Here is a 15,074-nt window from a genome sequence, read left to right on the forward strand (position 1 = left end):
GTTCTCCGCGCTTATCCTCTCCACATTTCGATTCGAGAAACACGCCCCCTCAACTCCCAACACGCATCTCTTCAATATCAACAACACCAACCTCACTGATAAAATTGTGATGCCTAAACGAGTGTTCTTCAAGAATGAACCCAATAACTCTGGAGACCAGATTAACTATGAGGATTTGGTAGGAGTCGAGAATCCTGCAAGATACCGGAAGGGTGGATACCATCCAGTGAACATCGGAGATCTCATCCAAGATCGCTATCGCGTCGTTCATAAGCTCGGATTCGGGACTTACTCTACGGTATGGCTGGCATTTGACAAAGATACAAGCCACTATGTGGCCATCAAAGTTGCCGCCGGCTATTCCAACCCTGTGGAAATGAACATTATTGTTTGTGTTCAGACTTCTCGGGACACAATACCTTACCTCGGAACCAACATGATTCCACCAATACTGGACGCGTTTGACCTGACCGGACCGAATGGTGAGCATTCATGCTATGTAATGGAGCCAGCAGGAGCAAGCTTGGAGCTCGCAAAATCTCGAAGTCACAAAGGTCTTTTCCCGCTTGGTGTTGCCCGTGCCATGGCTGCTCAACTGGTTATTGCGGTGGCACATGTTCACGAAAAAGGTTACGTTCATGGCGATCTTGGCTTGAGAAATATTCTACTTCAGCTACCTTTCAACATCCATAAATATCCAGTCGCGGAACTTTACACAAAATTTGGAGAACCCCAAAGCAAAGAGGTTATCCGTGAGGATAAACAGGCGCTCTCCCACGGGGTCCCGGCAATCTGCGTTCAGCCAATCGATTTCAAAGAAACAAGCGATTTAATCACCCTCCCACAGGCCAGAATCATCCTTACAGATTTTGGAGAGGCGTATATGCCTTGTGTTCAGAATCGGTTCGGCTCCAACGCCCCATCACATTGTGAGCCCCCTGAAGCGAGATGGGAGACAGACAAACCACTTAACTTCTCCGCTGACATCTGGGGGTTGGCCTGCTGTATCTGGGAGATTGTTGGCTGGAGGCCTTTGTTTAAAAGCTACTATTCCGCCCATTATGACGTGACTTGTGAGCAAGTCTCGGTATTAGGAAGACTGCCAACTGGGTGGTGGTCGAGATGGGCTCGGGGTAACAATAACCGGCGTTACAAATTTGACCTTGCCGGAAAGCCACTGGACCGTGTCTGTTTCCCATCCTTGGAACAGAGATTTGACCTAGGTATACAGCAACCAAGAAGAGAACGAGACATGACTCCACTTGAGCCGATGGAGCGCAATGCGTTTCTCACATTGATGCGCTCGATGCTTGCATACCAACCTGCTGAGCGCATTACCGCGAAAGAAGTTTTAAGGTATGAGTGGATGGTTAAGTGGGCGCTTCCTGACTTTGAAAAGATGCGTTCAAGCTAGGAGAAAATGGGCGAGGAAGGAATTAGAGGGAGAATTGCCAAGATGAGAATTCGACTTCAAGGACGAGGGAGGGTGCTTTGCTTCGAATTTCTTCATGAGAATTCAGATATTCTTGGGACGCGCTTTGCGTGTCTGGCAAAAACAAAGAAAATATTTCCTTTTGAGTTCAAAGTTACTAGATATAGTATATTGCCCTTCTGTATTGGAGCTTGGTTGTTAGACATGATCCCATCCCCAAGGATGGAGGACTTGCATCTCATTGATGATGCAGAATTGCCCTGGTTCTTCATTTTCGGGAGATAACTTGACCCAGCGTGCAACACGACTTCGCACTATCATCTCCTTTATCCACGGGGAGGTAGTCCATCGTCTTATCCGGTTCACCCAGAGGCCCTGTAAGATTGACCTCGCAGATAGCCAATTCAAATTAGGATTGACAGCAACATACGCAGGACCACTGTATCCAACTCGTACCAGCGGGTTGAGATACACGCCATGCTGTTCCGTCAATGGGTTATCTGCGTGAATCAAGCAGCATTCAGAACCCTCTACATGGGACGTGGCGAGTGAATCCGGGATTCCGCGAAACCGGAGTGGTGGGCTCGCAATAAAAGGAGCAGCTGGCATGGCAACTAAATAGCTGTTAGTCAGGAGCCTTGGTAGCAGACTCAAAATCTTGCTCTTACCAATGCCATTCCAGCAGCTTGCCACTGGGACGGGTAATAGGTTCTTCATGGCATATCGTGATGCAGAGTTCCGAAAGAAGGGCCAGGTCGACATAATGGCTTCATGGCCATCCGCATCTCGAAGAGCAAATGTATCATAATAGTTGGGAGGCTTTGCAAAATCCAATGAGCAGGCAGCTGCATAATCTCCGTCATTGGTATCTAGAAGTTCAAAAATATCGTTGGACTGGATACACCATGCGTCATTGGTCAGTACTGGCTCTTCATCATCGGCAACAGGAGACTGACCGTAAACACAACATCATTTAGAAATAGGATTTTATCGAATGTGATTCCTTGTTTTGCTAACTCTTTCAACGGCTCCAGACTGAGGTTTCGGATTCGCGATAGGTACGGGATTCGTCGTAGCTCCGTGGTTCCACGTGGAGTGACAATCCACCCGTCGTCTCCTGGGGGTCTGGCTATCTCGTCTTCATGTGTGATGGGGGACAAGGTGATATTATGCGGCACTCGAAGTCGATCCAATTCCAAATCTAATTCCATCAAGGCGCCCTTGGTATTGTCATAGCTGCCGCTCTCATAGATGCTGATAAAGATGTTCTCCGGGCCGAGTTTCGAGGAAAGTTCCACAAGAGCTCTACTCCAGTGACTCCGTAAAATGATCTCATTGTTCCAATTCACACTCGCGATATAGATTCGTTCCCGCCGACGCGGCTTTTCGCGGTAGATGATGTCTGTTTCGGATATACGGCGGAGGATCAGGTGAAGTTCGAGGAGATTCCAAACGATGAAAAATATAAGTAAAGATCGAACAAGGCGATTTCGAGCTATCACTCGACGAAGAGTGCGTTGGTAATAGGGGAGTTTCATAAGGAGCGGACGCCGCAAAAGGCGGCAGGTTAGTGGAGAGATTGATTCACAAGAATTCAAGGAGTGGAGCGAGGATGCATGATGGGTGCGGATACTGCCGGGTAGAAGAGAGCAAAGATCTCAAATTTGCCCAGAATTGCCCAGACATCCAAGAGGGCTCGAGTGCCTTGGGAGGGAGTGATCGAATCAAGGGGTGACTCCAGTGTCGAAGCCCTTCATACTTCCGGCCACCGAAACAGGATCGGCGATCAACCGTCGGCCGCAGCTCGATCTATAGTTACGAAGGAACGACCCAGGCTCCGGCCATTATGTATATTTTGTATTGAACCTCACGGGGAGACGAGGCGTCAAGCATAAAAAGAAATCACTAGGCAGATATTATTAAATTCTTCTCCAGGATGGTATTAGGAAAACAAAGGGGTAGCGCTGGCAGCCACAAAGCCGCGTCATCCCAACTGCAAAATCATTGTTAAGGCGGTCCCGACGGCCGCGAGAGCCATCGCCCTTTTGACCCCCGCGCCGGTGTTCGTCTGGGTCGCCGACGCGCTTGACCCAGTGCTAGTGCCGGTGCTCACTCCACTCTGGAGCCAAGGCTGCCCAGGAAGCGAGTCGGAACTCTCCTGAACCTCCGCCACGCTCAGTAGTTTGTTTTCGAGCGAGTCGCAATCCACCCGGTCAGAACTTTTCGGGATACTGTTGGTGACGGAGATGGGTAGGTCGAACACTGTATAGTAGTCGGTTCCATTCCAGCGGAATGACTGATGCATGGAGATGTTATAAGCGCCTCGGTCCGACCCCTTGCTGTCGCCGTCACCAACCAGGCACTCCGGCCAGATCCAGTTGACGTGTTTGACGGTTGAGGAGGGCTCGAGATCGAGCACAGGCCCGACATAGCCAGTGCTGTTATTTGTTGGCTCAGTGCCATTGGAAATGGTGAAGTTGTGCGATAGCGACTCGGAGGTTAAAAATAGCGTGATGCCAAACAAACGAGTTGGCGCATCGGCAGACTGCGTGGAAGGGGGCCATGACAATTGGCCATTGCCGGAGACGTCGATGGCGACCTGAAGGTTGTCTGGACCAGTCAGCTCGGTTGTCCTTGCGTAACCCTTTCTCCATAGTGGCCAACTCACCTCCTCCGAGAGGGGTGTTGGGTTGTGGGGCGTCGACGATGGCCAGCCCGGGCGTATAGACTTGGCCGTTCACGATGGTAAAGTTTCCCATGATTCCCTCTGTCGTAATGAAGTCCCAGATGTTGGTTCAAAGATTCTCGAGGAATCAAGTTCATAAAAAGGTGAGATTCAAGCTCCAAATACCCTTCATGGGGCTCATCAAAGATTTTCGTAGCGGCGCGCCAAGGGTCTCATTTCCGACGCCTCCGCGTTATCCTTAGCGTTCTTGGATTAATTAATCTCGCTCATTTCGCCTATGATTAGCGCAGGGTCCGTCGGACCCTTGAGAATGTATAGCTAGGCAAGACAAAATAGCGAAATTTGATGCCTACTTGCAATTTACTATCCAGCATTGATTGGCCTCGTTCGCTACACTGATGGGTCCAAAGAATTAGATTGCGGTCACAGCCTGAGCCTGAGCAATCATTTTGAGATATGCCTAGAATCATCATTCCAATTCTTCAAGAGCATTGTATGGTATTCTTTTGCTCTAATTCGTCAGCACTTACAATAGCCAACCGAAGCACCACAAAAGCCAGAATCCTGACGATAGCAAACGCGTTTTGCAGCCCGCTGTAGCCGATCCAGGTTGTTATGATGAATGTCATAGCCCGCCTGATAATATTTCAAATACCCCCTGGTTAGTTCATCCGCAATACCGAAATACCTTTCACTAGCATAGCTGAGTGCGACTTAGTCAATGCGAAGCGCGCTGCCTGTCGTAGCCATCCCGAAAATCAACCCGATCAAATAAGTGCGATCACGCCCTATAGGATTGTGCCTTCGGCCACAAACATGGCCCACGAAAAAGACATAATTATTCGGGGATCGGGCCGCAAGATCCTACGGTTCTTCCGCGCCCATCACACCATAAAACAACCAGTGCCTGCACCACCCAGCCAGACCTCGAAACAGCCTCCGATAAGTGGAGTCTAAATACAGTGGTCGATTCATAGGCCATGATGGTCAAGTCAAACTTCTCCAAAGCCATACAAGATACCACCTCACCAGATGATCGGGCATGACAGGAGACGAAAGGGCCGAAAACCATCCGACGCAGTTGCATTGAAGTAGAAATATTGATGACAAAGTTCATTTTGCCAGACAGGACTTGGATTCTTGCACACAAGATGGGTTTTAGGAAGCCTTTCGGTCAACACAGAAAAGCAAATTACCACATTGACGAATAGGACGATCGCGGAAAACTTATATACCTCTAAACATTCTAAAATCTGCTCAGTCCTCGAAGCCTTCGAAAAATAGGTCCACTTACATCGCCACCCTATGAAATCTATCACGAAAACCACTGCGACTGGACGGATAAAGGAACCCATGGTGATAGCCATAACTCATCATGCGCTATAGAGCGAATGAGAACCTAAGTTCTTGGATTACCGCCTCAAGTAATTGTTTCTTCTCGATTTTGATGAATTAACCCTTCGGTGAAATTTGTACACTATTTTCAGCATCTACAAGTTGAAGTCAATCTATCCTCTGGGAGATTGCAAAATCACGAAGGAACCTGATTCCGGGATTGATTCATTCATCATGGAGATTCTGACCTGACAGAGTCATAAAATAATCGAATTAACTTGCTTACAAATTTTAATTTTAAGGGATTTGTATGGATGTTGGAGTTTGGTCGATGCGGGGTGCTAGAAACTATCGACGAATCTTAGGCCAAAGCCTCTCAACCCCGCTAATTCTCGCCCTCAATAATGAACAGCTGTCAGTAATGAAAATCACTATTTAATAAGAACCTTCTATTCAAGTTGTTTACCCAATGAATGGAGGTATCAAATATCATAATTACACATGTTTGAGATGGCAAAAGGGAGGTCTTTCATATCCTCCAGAAACGCATCGAATTCGGTTCTGATTTTTGACATGTCCTCATCAATGTCATCCGTCCATCGATGAATATAAATAGTCTTCATCCCGACGCCTTGAGCTCCCCGGAGATCATATGCATGCGCTGCAACAAGAATCACTTCTTCAGGTTCTAGTTTGACAAGTTGTAATGCTTTCCGGTATGCGTCTGGACTAGGTTTGTAGACTCCAAGTAGTTGACTCGAGAAAAGCATGTTGAATCTCAACCCCGAAGAACGAGTAAGATCAAGCTGGAGACGGGTCGTACCATTGGCGTGAACAAATGTTTCCAAACCTAGATCCTCCTGAATGTCTCGTATAGCATTCTGCACCTCTGGCCAAGCGCGTTGATGATGCCATGCTTGGATCATTTGTGATTTCGTATTCGAGTCAATGTATGATTTGTATTGTGGAAACTTGGCAATTGTGACATCCAAAACACGAGCCAGGGTTATATCTATGTCTTCCGGCTCAAGGCCCTGAAGAAATCGCTGATTGTTTTCGATAAAATACCCTTTGCGCCATTCAAGAGCAAAGGTCGAAGATACATCGCGAGGTATAGAGACAGGTAGAGCCTGAACTACACTGCTATGCCAATCGAGGCAGGTGCCCATGAAGTCAAAAAACACAGCCTTTATTGTTTTATTTGTGATAGACATGGTGGATATTCGATATAGAGCGGCGGATATTTAGGAGAGAGTGAGATGAAAAGTGTTGAGGATTTGTAGTTGTTCATGCAGTTCAACTTGTCTTGCTCGTGGCACAGTAAGCACCCTGAAGGAAAGAGGCGGGGTTGGGGGATGATAAGCAAGTTTTTACCAATGCAGCTGATTAGAAATACAAACCAAAATGAGGGAGGCCAGCCATATTTGGGCACCACGAATAAATATTGTTCTATTTATCAGCATTCTTGAAAATCCTTTAGAGCCAATATAGGTGGGCCTCAAGAAATCTATAGACAGACACCTATATGCATTGGTAACACCTTTATCTCCTGACTGTACGCACAGAAAAAACAACAATTTTTTGGAGATGATTCTCCACTTCCCCGCACCTTGGCATTTCCGATCAGAGTTAACCGAAATCCCCGGCTATTAACACCATATGGCTTTCGATTATCTTGGATCAAATCTTTTGCTTGTACCTCTGAGTTTCCAATAAGAAATGGTCACTGAACAGACCTGTCCGGAATGTCTTTTAACATTTAGCCGCCTAGAACATCTTAGACGGCATTCTGCCTCACGTAAGCTAGGCGTTTCTACTCTTTATCGATCGCTGATCCCTGACACCTTGCCAGACGGTAATGCGCGGCAGCATAGCTGTGAATTTTGTGGGTCCACCTTCAATAGGAAGTGAGATATTCTTTCGCATCGATGATGTCTTGATTCTGAACCTTACAACAGGGATGTCCTCCGTCGTCACGAGAGAACATGTAAAGCTCGCACTGCAACGGCGCCAGATCAGAACACCGATGAGAAGCTGGACAGAAAATCTAAAAGACAATGCTATTATGGCCCGGTTGATACACTTCAAAGCAGTTCCGAACGATTCTCTTTCGATCCTATGGACCCTACCGCATTCAGTTTTGATTCCACCAGCAACGATTCCACGATATTTGACCAAGTTTTAAATCAGGCGGAGAAGGAACTACTCCACATGTCTCCTTCGCTGGACATTTCTACATTGGATTTTCTCATACTGCCAGGGGGTATCTCAGATATGTTCCGCGCAGAGAACCTAGAATATCTCGCTTATTTCACGAGCACAAAAGGGATGTCAAGCTTCACCGACCAGGCATCATTTTCAAGACGACAGAAAATTATATCTGAGGCCTATGAAAGGAAGCTTCGAAACGAAACATTAAATACGAAACTTTCTAAAACGGGGAACAAGAAAATCCAAAAAAGCCCAATAAAATGGACACCAGACCCACTCAGCTTGAGATCAAATGAGATTGTTGGGCTGATGAGATCTGTGATATCAAACAAGAAGAATGATGAGATTATCAAGCTTGAATGGTCACCCCAGGTTCAGCATCTGTGTTCGTACTTCTTCTCGCCTCGGAACATTCGACGTTTTCTAGAGTACTTCTGGTCTCTCTGGTATCCGCATTGTCCAATAGTTCACAAGCCATTGTTTGATACATCCTCGGTGCTTACGCCATTATTATGCGTTATGGTTGTGATAGGGGCATGTTTGTCTCCATACAAAGAGGAACCGGAGATCTCCAGAACCTGGATCGACAGCATAGAAGAGCTGGTTTTCTCGAATGAATGCTTTGGTAGTGATGCGAAACCGTTCCAAGATGATGAAAATTCCAAGAAGGAAAGAGTTCAATATATTCAAGCATCTTATTTGGTTTGCTCACTTCAGAAGCGTGAGGGGACCGAGGAGGCACAAGCAAGAATGCGACGATTTCGGCATGTATCAATGGTTGCTGTGAGTTTTCAAGGCTGCAAACACCGCCTTAAGCTCTATAGAACTGATTTAATATAGCTTGCGAGACGGATTGGACCCAAAGCAGCATCTCACCGCCACCTAGGCCTACAAAAGCCATCGGAGTCATGGTGGAGACAATTTGCACAGGAAGAGGAGTTGATTCGGTATCATCAATGCATTAAGATCCCATTGAATACCTGTTGAAACTGTGGGCTGACAAACGTAGGACTATTATTTTTATTTTCCTGATTGACGCCGCTCTCACGATACTTCATAATTCTCCGCCTCGGATGGTCGTTCTAGAACTGAAAATGGACGTTGCTTGCCCCGAGGCTTGTTTTCAGGCCGAATCCGCAAATGACTGTTTCGAAGCTCTACAGCCGTGGGCGTCGAGTCGGTTTGGGGCCAAGCGCTTGTCCATAGTTTCTGCTGTGCGAAAAATATGCCAGAGCTCAGTTGAAAATGACCTAGTTTCAGACTACTCGAGATTGGGCACGCTCAACCTATTTACTATTATACAAGGTTAGAGCAGCACGGCTACCGATACAAAGTCCCCTATCCTTTCACTGATTCTTTACAGCAATACATTCATTAATGTTTCAGCTCCACAATTCGCTTGTCTTCGAGTCAACATTAGCTCCGATTCAGACGGGATTGAAAAATTGGCGACGTATCTGGGACGAAAGGGTCGCAGAGGATGCTGAGTTATCCGACACACCCGAAAATATGTGGAAGCAAGTTGGGTTTCTGCAACAGGCCTCTGAATTCTGGCAGCTGGCTCGAATCATGGCAGACAAGATTATGTCAACAAGTCATGATGAGGATGATAATGCTGCGGAAGTTTCTGAACCTAGATATGATCACACGGACATGGGGTATGTGAACGAGTTGATTATGGAGTACCGAAAATTAAATCTCGGTGTGAACTAGGCCAATTTTGATCAAAACATAATAGGCAGTGTAGAATTTTAGCACTATCTCGAATTTTTTCATCCTCAAGCTTTGTTCTGGCGCTCTTTAACCTGGACTTCAAAGTCGGTTGGCTTGACAAACCAATAGTTTGCCGTCTGCCATGTTTTTCTCAGCGGTGTGAAGTTGAAGTCACGCACTAACCGCGGAATCAACTTGGACATCTCAAGAATTGAAATGTGTTTCCCCAAACATGTTCTGGAACCAAGACCGAACTACAAGGACGCGGGCAGTTAGCATCTTGACCGGTTCGAAAGGGACACCAAGTAACTCACCGGCATATACATCTGATTCATTTCTTTGAGCTGCTCTGGATGGTTTTCAGCCTCGATCCATCTCTCGGGCTTAAAGACATTTGCATTGGGAAAGATGCGTTCGTCATAGTGCGCAACCCAAGTGTTGGCGCCGACTATTGTTCCTGCGGGGAAGAACTCTCCACTGATTTGTGCTCCTCCCGCGGGAACGACTCTCCACATAGGCAGACCAGTGGCACTGTGCATCCGTAGAGCCTCTTTCATCACGGCCTGGAAGTAGGGCATATCCTGGCTCTCTTTGAAAGTCACATTGGCACTGCAGCGGCCTTGAGCGGTAAACTCATCGATCTCTGCCCGTAGCTTGCACAGGGTCTCGGGATTCTGGAGTAAATACCACATGATACTCGATAGGCTGATTGCAGTTGTATCAGATCCTGCTGTCACATTCGACTGGCCCATGATTAAGAGATGGTAGTCGGTCACCTTCTCGGGATCCTTGTCGCGGGCTAACATCATCTTTTCCAAAAAGTTCTGCATTTGACCTTTCTCTGCAACGACAACCTTCGCATCTGATCTTTTCTTTTCCTCGAGACGAATCTTCTCTTGCACAAATTTCGTGATGTACGCTCTGCCAGCTGCACCCGACGACTTCAATTTGCCGAGCAGGCCGAAAAGACGTGGGTGCCATTCTGGATAGATACCGACTAGCGTGCTGTACATCATTACTTTATGCACAGCCGCGATAGCTCCATCAATGTCATCACCTCGATCCAGGAATCCTAAAGAATATGAGTACTTGATCGGCAAGGTCACGGTCTCTTCGATATATGACTAACCAAAGCGGTCGCCAAAGGTGATATTCCCTATAACATCGAAAGCATAGCACTGGAACCAGTGCCCGAGATTAAAGGTCTGATTTTGATCCGCAAACTCGGTCAAACGCTGAATGAAAAGATCGGCACAGTGGTCGACAAACGGTTCGTAGTGCACTAGCGAGCTCATCGAGTACAGGCTCGTGAATCGTTTTCGAGTATCGGCTTAATATGTATAAGAATCCCGATTAGGAAAGTAAGAGAGGAGGAGAGATTCATAGATAGTTTACCGTGTCTCTTGATGTCGCGGTCCGAAAACACGGTCCACTGGGCAGGATTCTTCCAACCGTCGTACCAAGCCGACTTTGCGAACTGAGTGCCAGCTCCATAGACAATCTTTATGGCAGATACGTCGTTGATACTGTATTGGTTCGGAGCGACGCGAACAATCGGGCCATATTGACGATGGAGATCAATATTTTCATATTCAAAGCGCCCCTTGCGAACCCGGTTGAAATACCATAAGGAGGTAAACCTGGCCCAAAACGGACCGGGGATAGCTTTAAGAGGGGGAGTGGACGGCTCGAGAGAGCCGCAGGAGGAGCTGTAGTCCGAGGAGAAAGAGAGGGAGCAAAATGAAGGCATAAGAATTCATGTTGAAAGATGAAATCGAGAATTCTTGTCCGCCATTCTCTCTTCTCGGCTGTTGGCATGGTGTTTAAATAGCGACCGGGGAACTATCGAAGCGACTGGACTTGGTCTATGTATTCTGGAGCTCCGCCCCCACCCCCACCACCACTTCGTCCCCGGCTTCTTCGTTGTCGCAACTGCCCTCATCGCCGCCCCGAACGTCATTTGCGGCTGCCTGCGTGTTCGGCTCCGAGTGTCACGACAATCCTGAATTCCCTAATCCAGAAGTTTGTGCGCCCATCGTTTTATGTCCGGGCTATACCCACCCCACTCCAGGTGGGAAATGTTACACCCCCGTCTTTTCTATTCCAGGTATGTTATTGGTCCACGCTTTTGGCCTACTCGGAAGACCCGAGTACATTTCAGCCTGGATTGCGAATTGAAGCGTACGGGGTGTTGTCTACAGTCGATTCATCTAGATATACCGGGGCAAGACAGGACAATAAGAAAGAAATACGAATCAGCCATTGACAGGCATAGGATCAAGCAAAAATTATGTCTTTGAAAAATAAACATGGCCAAAAATTAAGAATAAATCATCACAGACAGAGAAAACCGGGAATTCATCAGAGCGCCAGGAAACAAAGCATGGGATCAGTTGATGTCAGTAAATTACACATAGTTGCCCCGTTGGCAACTCGATCCACATAGATCACGAACAATAAAAAAGATGCTCAATTCTCACTTCTTGTCACCCCATAGGCCCACAATTCCCATGGACAGAGCCATGCCGGCGAGCCAGGCGCGGGCGCGCTGTAGGCGGCGTTCCTTGGCCATCTCACGCTGGACACTCTCTCCATTCACTCCCTCCTCGGATCCGACGACAACCAGATCATCATCTTTCTGTGCAGAAGACTCACAACCAAGGGAAATGCAAGTGGTGTCCTTGAAGCAGCTGATGACCCAGTTCTTGAACCCCAGGTGGCGGTTGGCCCAGAGGTCCAGGCCATAGGAGCTTACTGTGGACAGAACGCACAGCCAAACGAGATATGGGTGCTTGCGACGTGGTGGGGAGACAGAGTACGCAAAGAGGAAGCAGATATTGGCAAGGCTGGAAAGTCGCAGGGCATGTTTGCGGTTCAGGCGCTTCACTTCATTGAAGCAACGAGCAGCCGTGGTGGAGGTCGGGAGGAGCGCGAGTGAGGGAATGGTGATGGCAGTAGTCGAGTAGGAAACGCCCTATGTGTTTCACAAGAGAACTTTATTTAGCTTGTTGCTATAATTGAGTGCAAATCGCCTAATTCAACCTCTGCGACAAACTGATATCGGGAGAGTAGAGCGACTTGGAGAGCGATGTGCTTACCGTCAGCAGGCCGAGAGAGACGGTGCCGACAAACTTCGTGACAGTGATTGGGCACGCCATGGCGCAAGTCCAGCAAGTCAATGATGTGCAGGGGCTGTGAATGAGGTCCCAGGATGTGTCAAATGGCCTCTCGAATGGAGTCGACGAGGGTCCAAGAATCGAGCAAGCCTTTGCAAATCTTTGAGTCCGTTGGATCCGTTGCGACCGGTTAAGTGACGTGTGCCCGACGCGCCCTCCAATCAGCGTCCGGGGGTTAGCGTCCACGTTGTCCACGCCGTACAGCCATTTTCTGTGTACATCTCAAGAAATATGCAGAAGTGAGATCCCCTTAGAACTCTTTCTGGCTGGATCTGACTATGCGACCAAATCGAATATCATGAGATACTCTTATAGTCCTATTCAATACTCTCTACTTGAAAGGGTGCTTTAGAATTGTCAGAATCGGGTAGTTTGTACCTTCCTGGAAATGGAGGGAACCCGCAGAAGATATAGTATGGTAGACAGAGTATGGCAGAAGAGTGCGATCGACAGGGCCGGACTGTTGTGTACATTCTTCGTGGCTCAGCGCTGCTGTGTAGCTAGTTAACTATGCTTGGATGTATGGATCACCTAATCCGCGCTGGGCCGCTGAGCCGAGGCTCCGCGGGTGTGGGGAAATGGCGACGGGCCTTTCGAGCCGGCATATATCAAAGCCCCTTTCACCCTGCGAACTCACCCACAAGTACCCTCGCCAACCATGCCGATGCATAAATCTGAGTATATGAGCGATGTCTGGAAGGACGGCATCTTCAGTATGGAGCCTTCCCCTGATCCCGCCGCTCTACGGAGCTGCGGATGAGCCATGCTTCTGATCGCCAACTCACCACTTTCCCCATAGACAACAAGGTGGTCTTCTGTACAGGCGGTGCAGGCACTATCTGTAGTGCCCAGGTCCGTGCTTTAGTGCACCTCGGTGCCAACGCCTGTATCATCGGTCGCAATGTCCAGAAGACTGAGAGTGCAGCGCAAGATATTGCAACAGTCCGCCCAGGTGCCAAAGTCATCGGTATCGGTGCCGTGGATGTGCGGAAATTCGATGACCTGAAGAGCGCCGTCGATCGCTGCGCGAAAGAACTCGGTTCAATCGACTACGTGATGTATGTAATCTTTTGAGATTTCACCTAGCAAGGGCGTCAGCCATCTCGCCCCGAACGAAAGATCATGCCTAGATGCTCACCGCGATTCTGTAGTGCGGGTGCTGCAGGCAACTTCCTGGCCTCTATTGAGCAACTCTCCGTCAACGCCTTTAAATCAGTGATGGATATCGATGTTATGGGATCATACAACACCCTCAAGGCGACCCTCCCTTATCTGATTGAGTCTGGCAAGAAGCACCGCATGGACTCGGAATCTCGTTGGTTTTCCAATTCTACCTGCTGTGGTGCAAGTTCTAATTCAAATAACAGTTGCGCTGTCCCCCTTGGGCACTGGGGGAAGAATCATCTTCGTGAGCGCGACCCTCCACTATCGGGGCATGCCCTTCCAGACCCACGTGTCCGTCGCCAAGGCCGGCATTGACTCGCTCTCCAACTCTGTCGCCATCGAGTATGGTCCGCGTGGGGTGACATCGAACATCATCGCGCCCGGTCCAATAGCACAAACTGAGGTATGTCGAAACGAAGGTTCTAGATTGAAGAACGCGTGACTAACGAAAGCGGCTGGTTCTTCCAGGGATTGGAACGTCTCCTTCCATCCGACGCCAAAGCGGCTTACACCAAAGCGCAACCCCTGGGTCGTGTTGGACACGTTCGAGACATTGCTGATGCTGCCATCTATCTATTCTCCGATGCCGGCAATTATGTCACTGGCCAGACACTTGTTGGTAAGTTTTTTTACGAAAGCCCCGCTCTATGATCCTCGGCATTCTTCTGGGCTATCTCTAACATCTCATCTCAGTGGACGGAGCAAATTGGCGGATGTCTGGGGGTTTCGCAACACAGGGAAACCTGCAGTACCCGGATTTCCTGCTATCAGGCAAGGAGGTGGCCAACGTCACCGGCAAGAAAAAGTCCAAGCTTTGAACTCGTGGAGAACATGGGCCATGGTTTTACAGAATAGACTCAGAGAGTTAATCCCTCATCATACTCAAGATGCGAATTTGATTTTCTTTTGGAAGAAACCCTGTACATATTTCCAATCTGGGGACTAGATTTTCTTCCTGCACTACCTGTCAAGTATCAAACTACCGGCACTTCCTGGAATCGTATGCAGTGACAAATTATGAGATCATGGATTGAATCAGTAGCTTACAGTTCTCTTTAAGATCAATCGCCTAATAATGAAGGGTATATCATCCGATTTATCTAAATGCCAATGATCGAGTGGGTGAAAAGAATATGTAGCACATGATAGCATCCAAGCCTTCATGCTACCAGATTCACTTCCCACACTCGCTTGTTCAAAAACCATTTGCGTCTTCCGCAGACAACTTCGAATCCAATTTTCCCTTCCTCGGTAATTTTTCACAAAGGCTCTGTCACGAAAGGCTCAAATGCACTCTTCAAGGGTTTCTCGGGGATCTCTCAATGCAAAACATGGGCCAGCTCGGGAGAAGTGAGAC

The 15,074-nt window shown here is 48.0% G+C and overlaps 8 protein-coding genes across 8 annotated transcripts; 3 read left to right on the forward strand and 5 right to left on the reverse strand.

The window, feature by feature from the left end:
- Window positions 1-109: 109 nt before the first annotated feature.
- On the forward strand, window positions 110-1,414 carry N7462_003376 (kinase-like domain-containing protein; the record flags this gene model as incomplete). The annotated part of the gene is made up of 1 exon (XM_057075102.1): window positions 110-1,414. The coding sequence occupies one exon, from the start codon at window positions 110-112 to the stop codon at window positions 1,412-1,414; it is 1,305 nt and encodes a 434-aa protein (XP_056934607.1).
- A 216-nt stretch (window positions 1,415-1,630) lies between these two features.
- Window positions 1,631-2,970, reverse strand: N7462_003377 (glycosyltransferase family 69 protein; the record flags this gene model as incomplete). Its single annotated transcript, XM_057075103.1, has 3 exons — window positions 1,631-2,046; window positions 2,101-2,326; window positions 2,389-2,970. The coding sequence occupies 3 exons, from the start codon at window positions 2,968-2,970 to the stop codon at window positions 1,631-1,633; spliced, it is 1,224 nt and encodes a 407-aa protein (XP_056934608.1).
- A 446-nt stretch (window positions 2,971-3,416) lies between these two features.
- Window positions 3,417-4,191, reverse strand: N7462_003378 (uncharacterized protein; the record flags this gene model as incomplete). Its single annotated transcript, XM_057075104.1, has 2 exons — window positions 3,417-4,042; window positions 4,101-4,191. The coding sequence occupies 2 exons, from the start codon at window positions 4,189-4,191 to the stop codon at window positions 3,417-3,419; spliced, it is 717 nt and encodes a 238-aa protein (XP_056934609.1).
- A 1,744-nt stretch (window positions 4,192-5,935) lies between these two features.
- N7462_003379 (haloacid dehalogenase) lies at window positions 5,936-6,667 on the reverse strand (the record flags this gene model as incomplete). The annotated part of the gene is made up of 1 exon (XM_057075105.1): window positions 5,936-6,667. One exon carries the CDS (start codon window positions 6,665-6,667, stop codon window positions 5,936-5,938), a length of 732 nt encoding a protein of 243 aa, XP_056934610.1.
- A 904-nt stretch (window positions 6,668-7,571) lies between these two features.
- Window positions 7,572-9,377, forward strand: N7462_003380 (transcription factor domain-containing protein; the record flags this gene model as incomplete). Its single annotated transcript, XM_057075106.1, has 4 exons — window positions 7,572-8,447; window positions 8,505-8,611; window positions 8,674-8,878; window positions 9,051-9,377. The coding sequence occupies 4 exons, from the start codon at window positions 7,572-7,574 to the stop codon at window positions 9,375-9,377; spliced, it is 1,515 nt and encodes a 504-aa protein (XP_056934611.1).
- A 65-nt stretch (window positions 9,378-9,442) lies between these two features.
- N7462_003381 (cytochrome P450) lies at window positions 9,443-11,127 on the reverse strand (the record flags this gene model as incomplete). Its single annotated transcript, XM_057075107.1, has 4 exons — window positions 9,443-9,631; window positions 9,692-10,449; window positions 10,507-10,707; window positions 10,773-11,127. 4 exons carry the CDS (start codon window positions 11,125-11,127, stop codon window positions 9,443-9,445), a joined length of 1,503 nt encoding a protein of 500 aa, XP_056934612.1.
- A 726-nt stretch (window positions 11,128-11,853) lies between these two features.
- Window positions 11,854-12,535, reverse strand: N7462_003382 (uncharacterized protein; the record flags this gene model as incomplete). The annotated part of the gene is made up of 2 exons (XM_057075108.1): window positions 11,854-12,351; window positions 12,476-12,535. 2 exons carry the CDS (start codon window positions 12,533-12,535, stop codon window positions 11,854-11,856), a joined length of 558 nt encoding a protein of 185 aa, XP_056934613.1.
- A 676-nt stretch (window positions 12,536-13,211) lies between these two features.
- Window positions 13,212-14,535, forward strand: N7462_003383 (SDR family oxidoreductase; the record flags this gene model as incomplete). The annotated part of the gene is made up of 6 exons (XM_057075109.1): window positions 13,212-13,266; window positions 13,353-13,611; window positions 13,705-13,868; window positions 13,921-14,120; window positions 14,186-14,336; window positions 14,411-14,535. 6 exons carry the CDS (start codon window positions 13,212-13,214, stop codon window positions 14,533-14,535), a joined length of 954 nt encoding a protein of 317 aa, XP_056934614.1.
- Between the last annotated feature and the right edge of the window lie 539 nt (window positions 14,536-15,074).

Source organism: Penicillium macrosclerotiorum (genome assembly GCF_028827735.1).
Source record: "Penicillium macrosclerotiorum strain IBT 26536 chromosome Unknown utg000003l_segment0_segment0, whole genome shotgun sequence".
In the NCBI taxonomy this organism is placed as follows: Eukaryota; Fungi; Ascomycota; class Eurotiomycetes; order Eurotiales; family Aspergillaceae; genus Penicillium; species Penicillium macrosclerotiorum.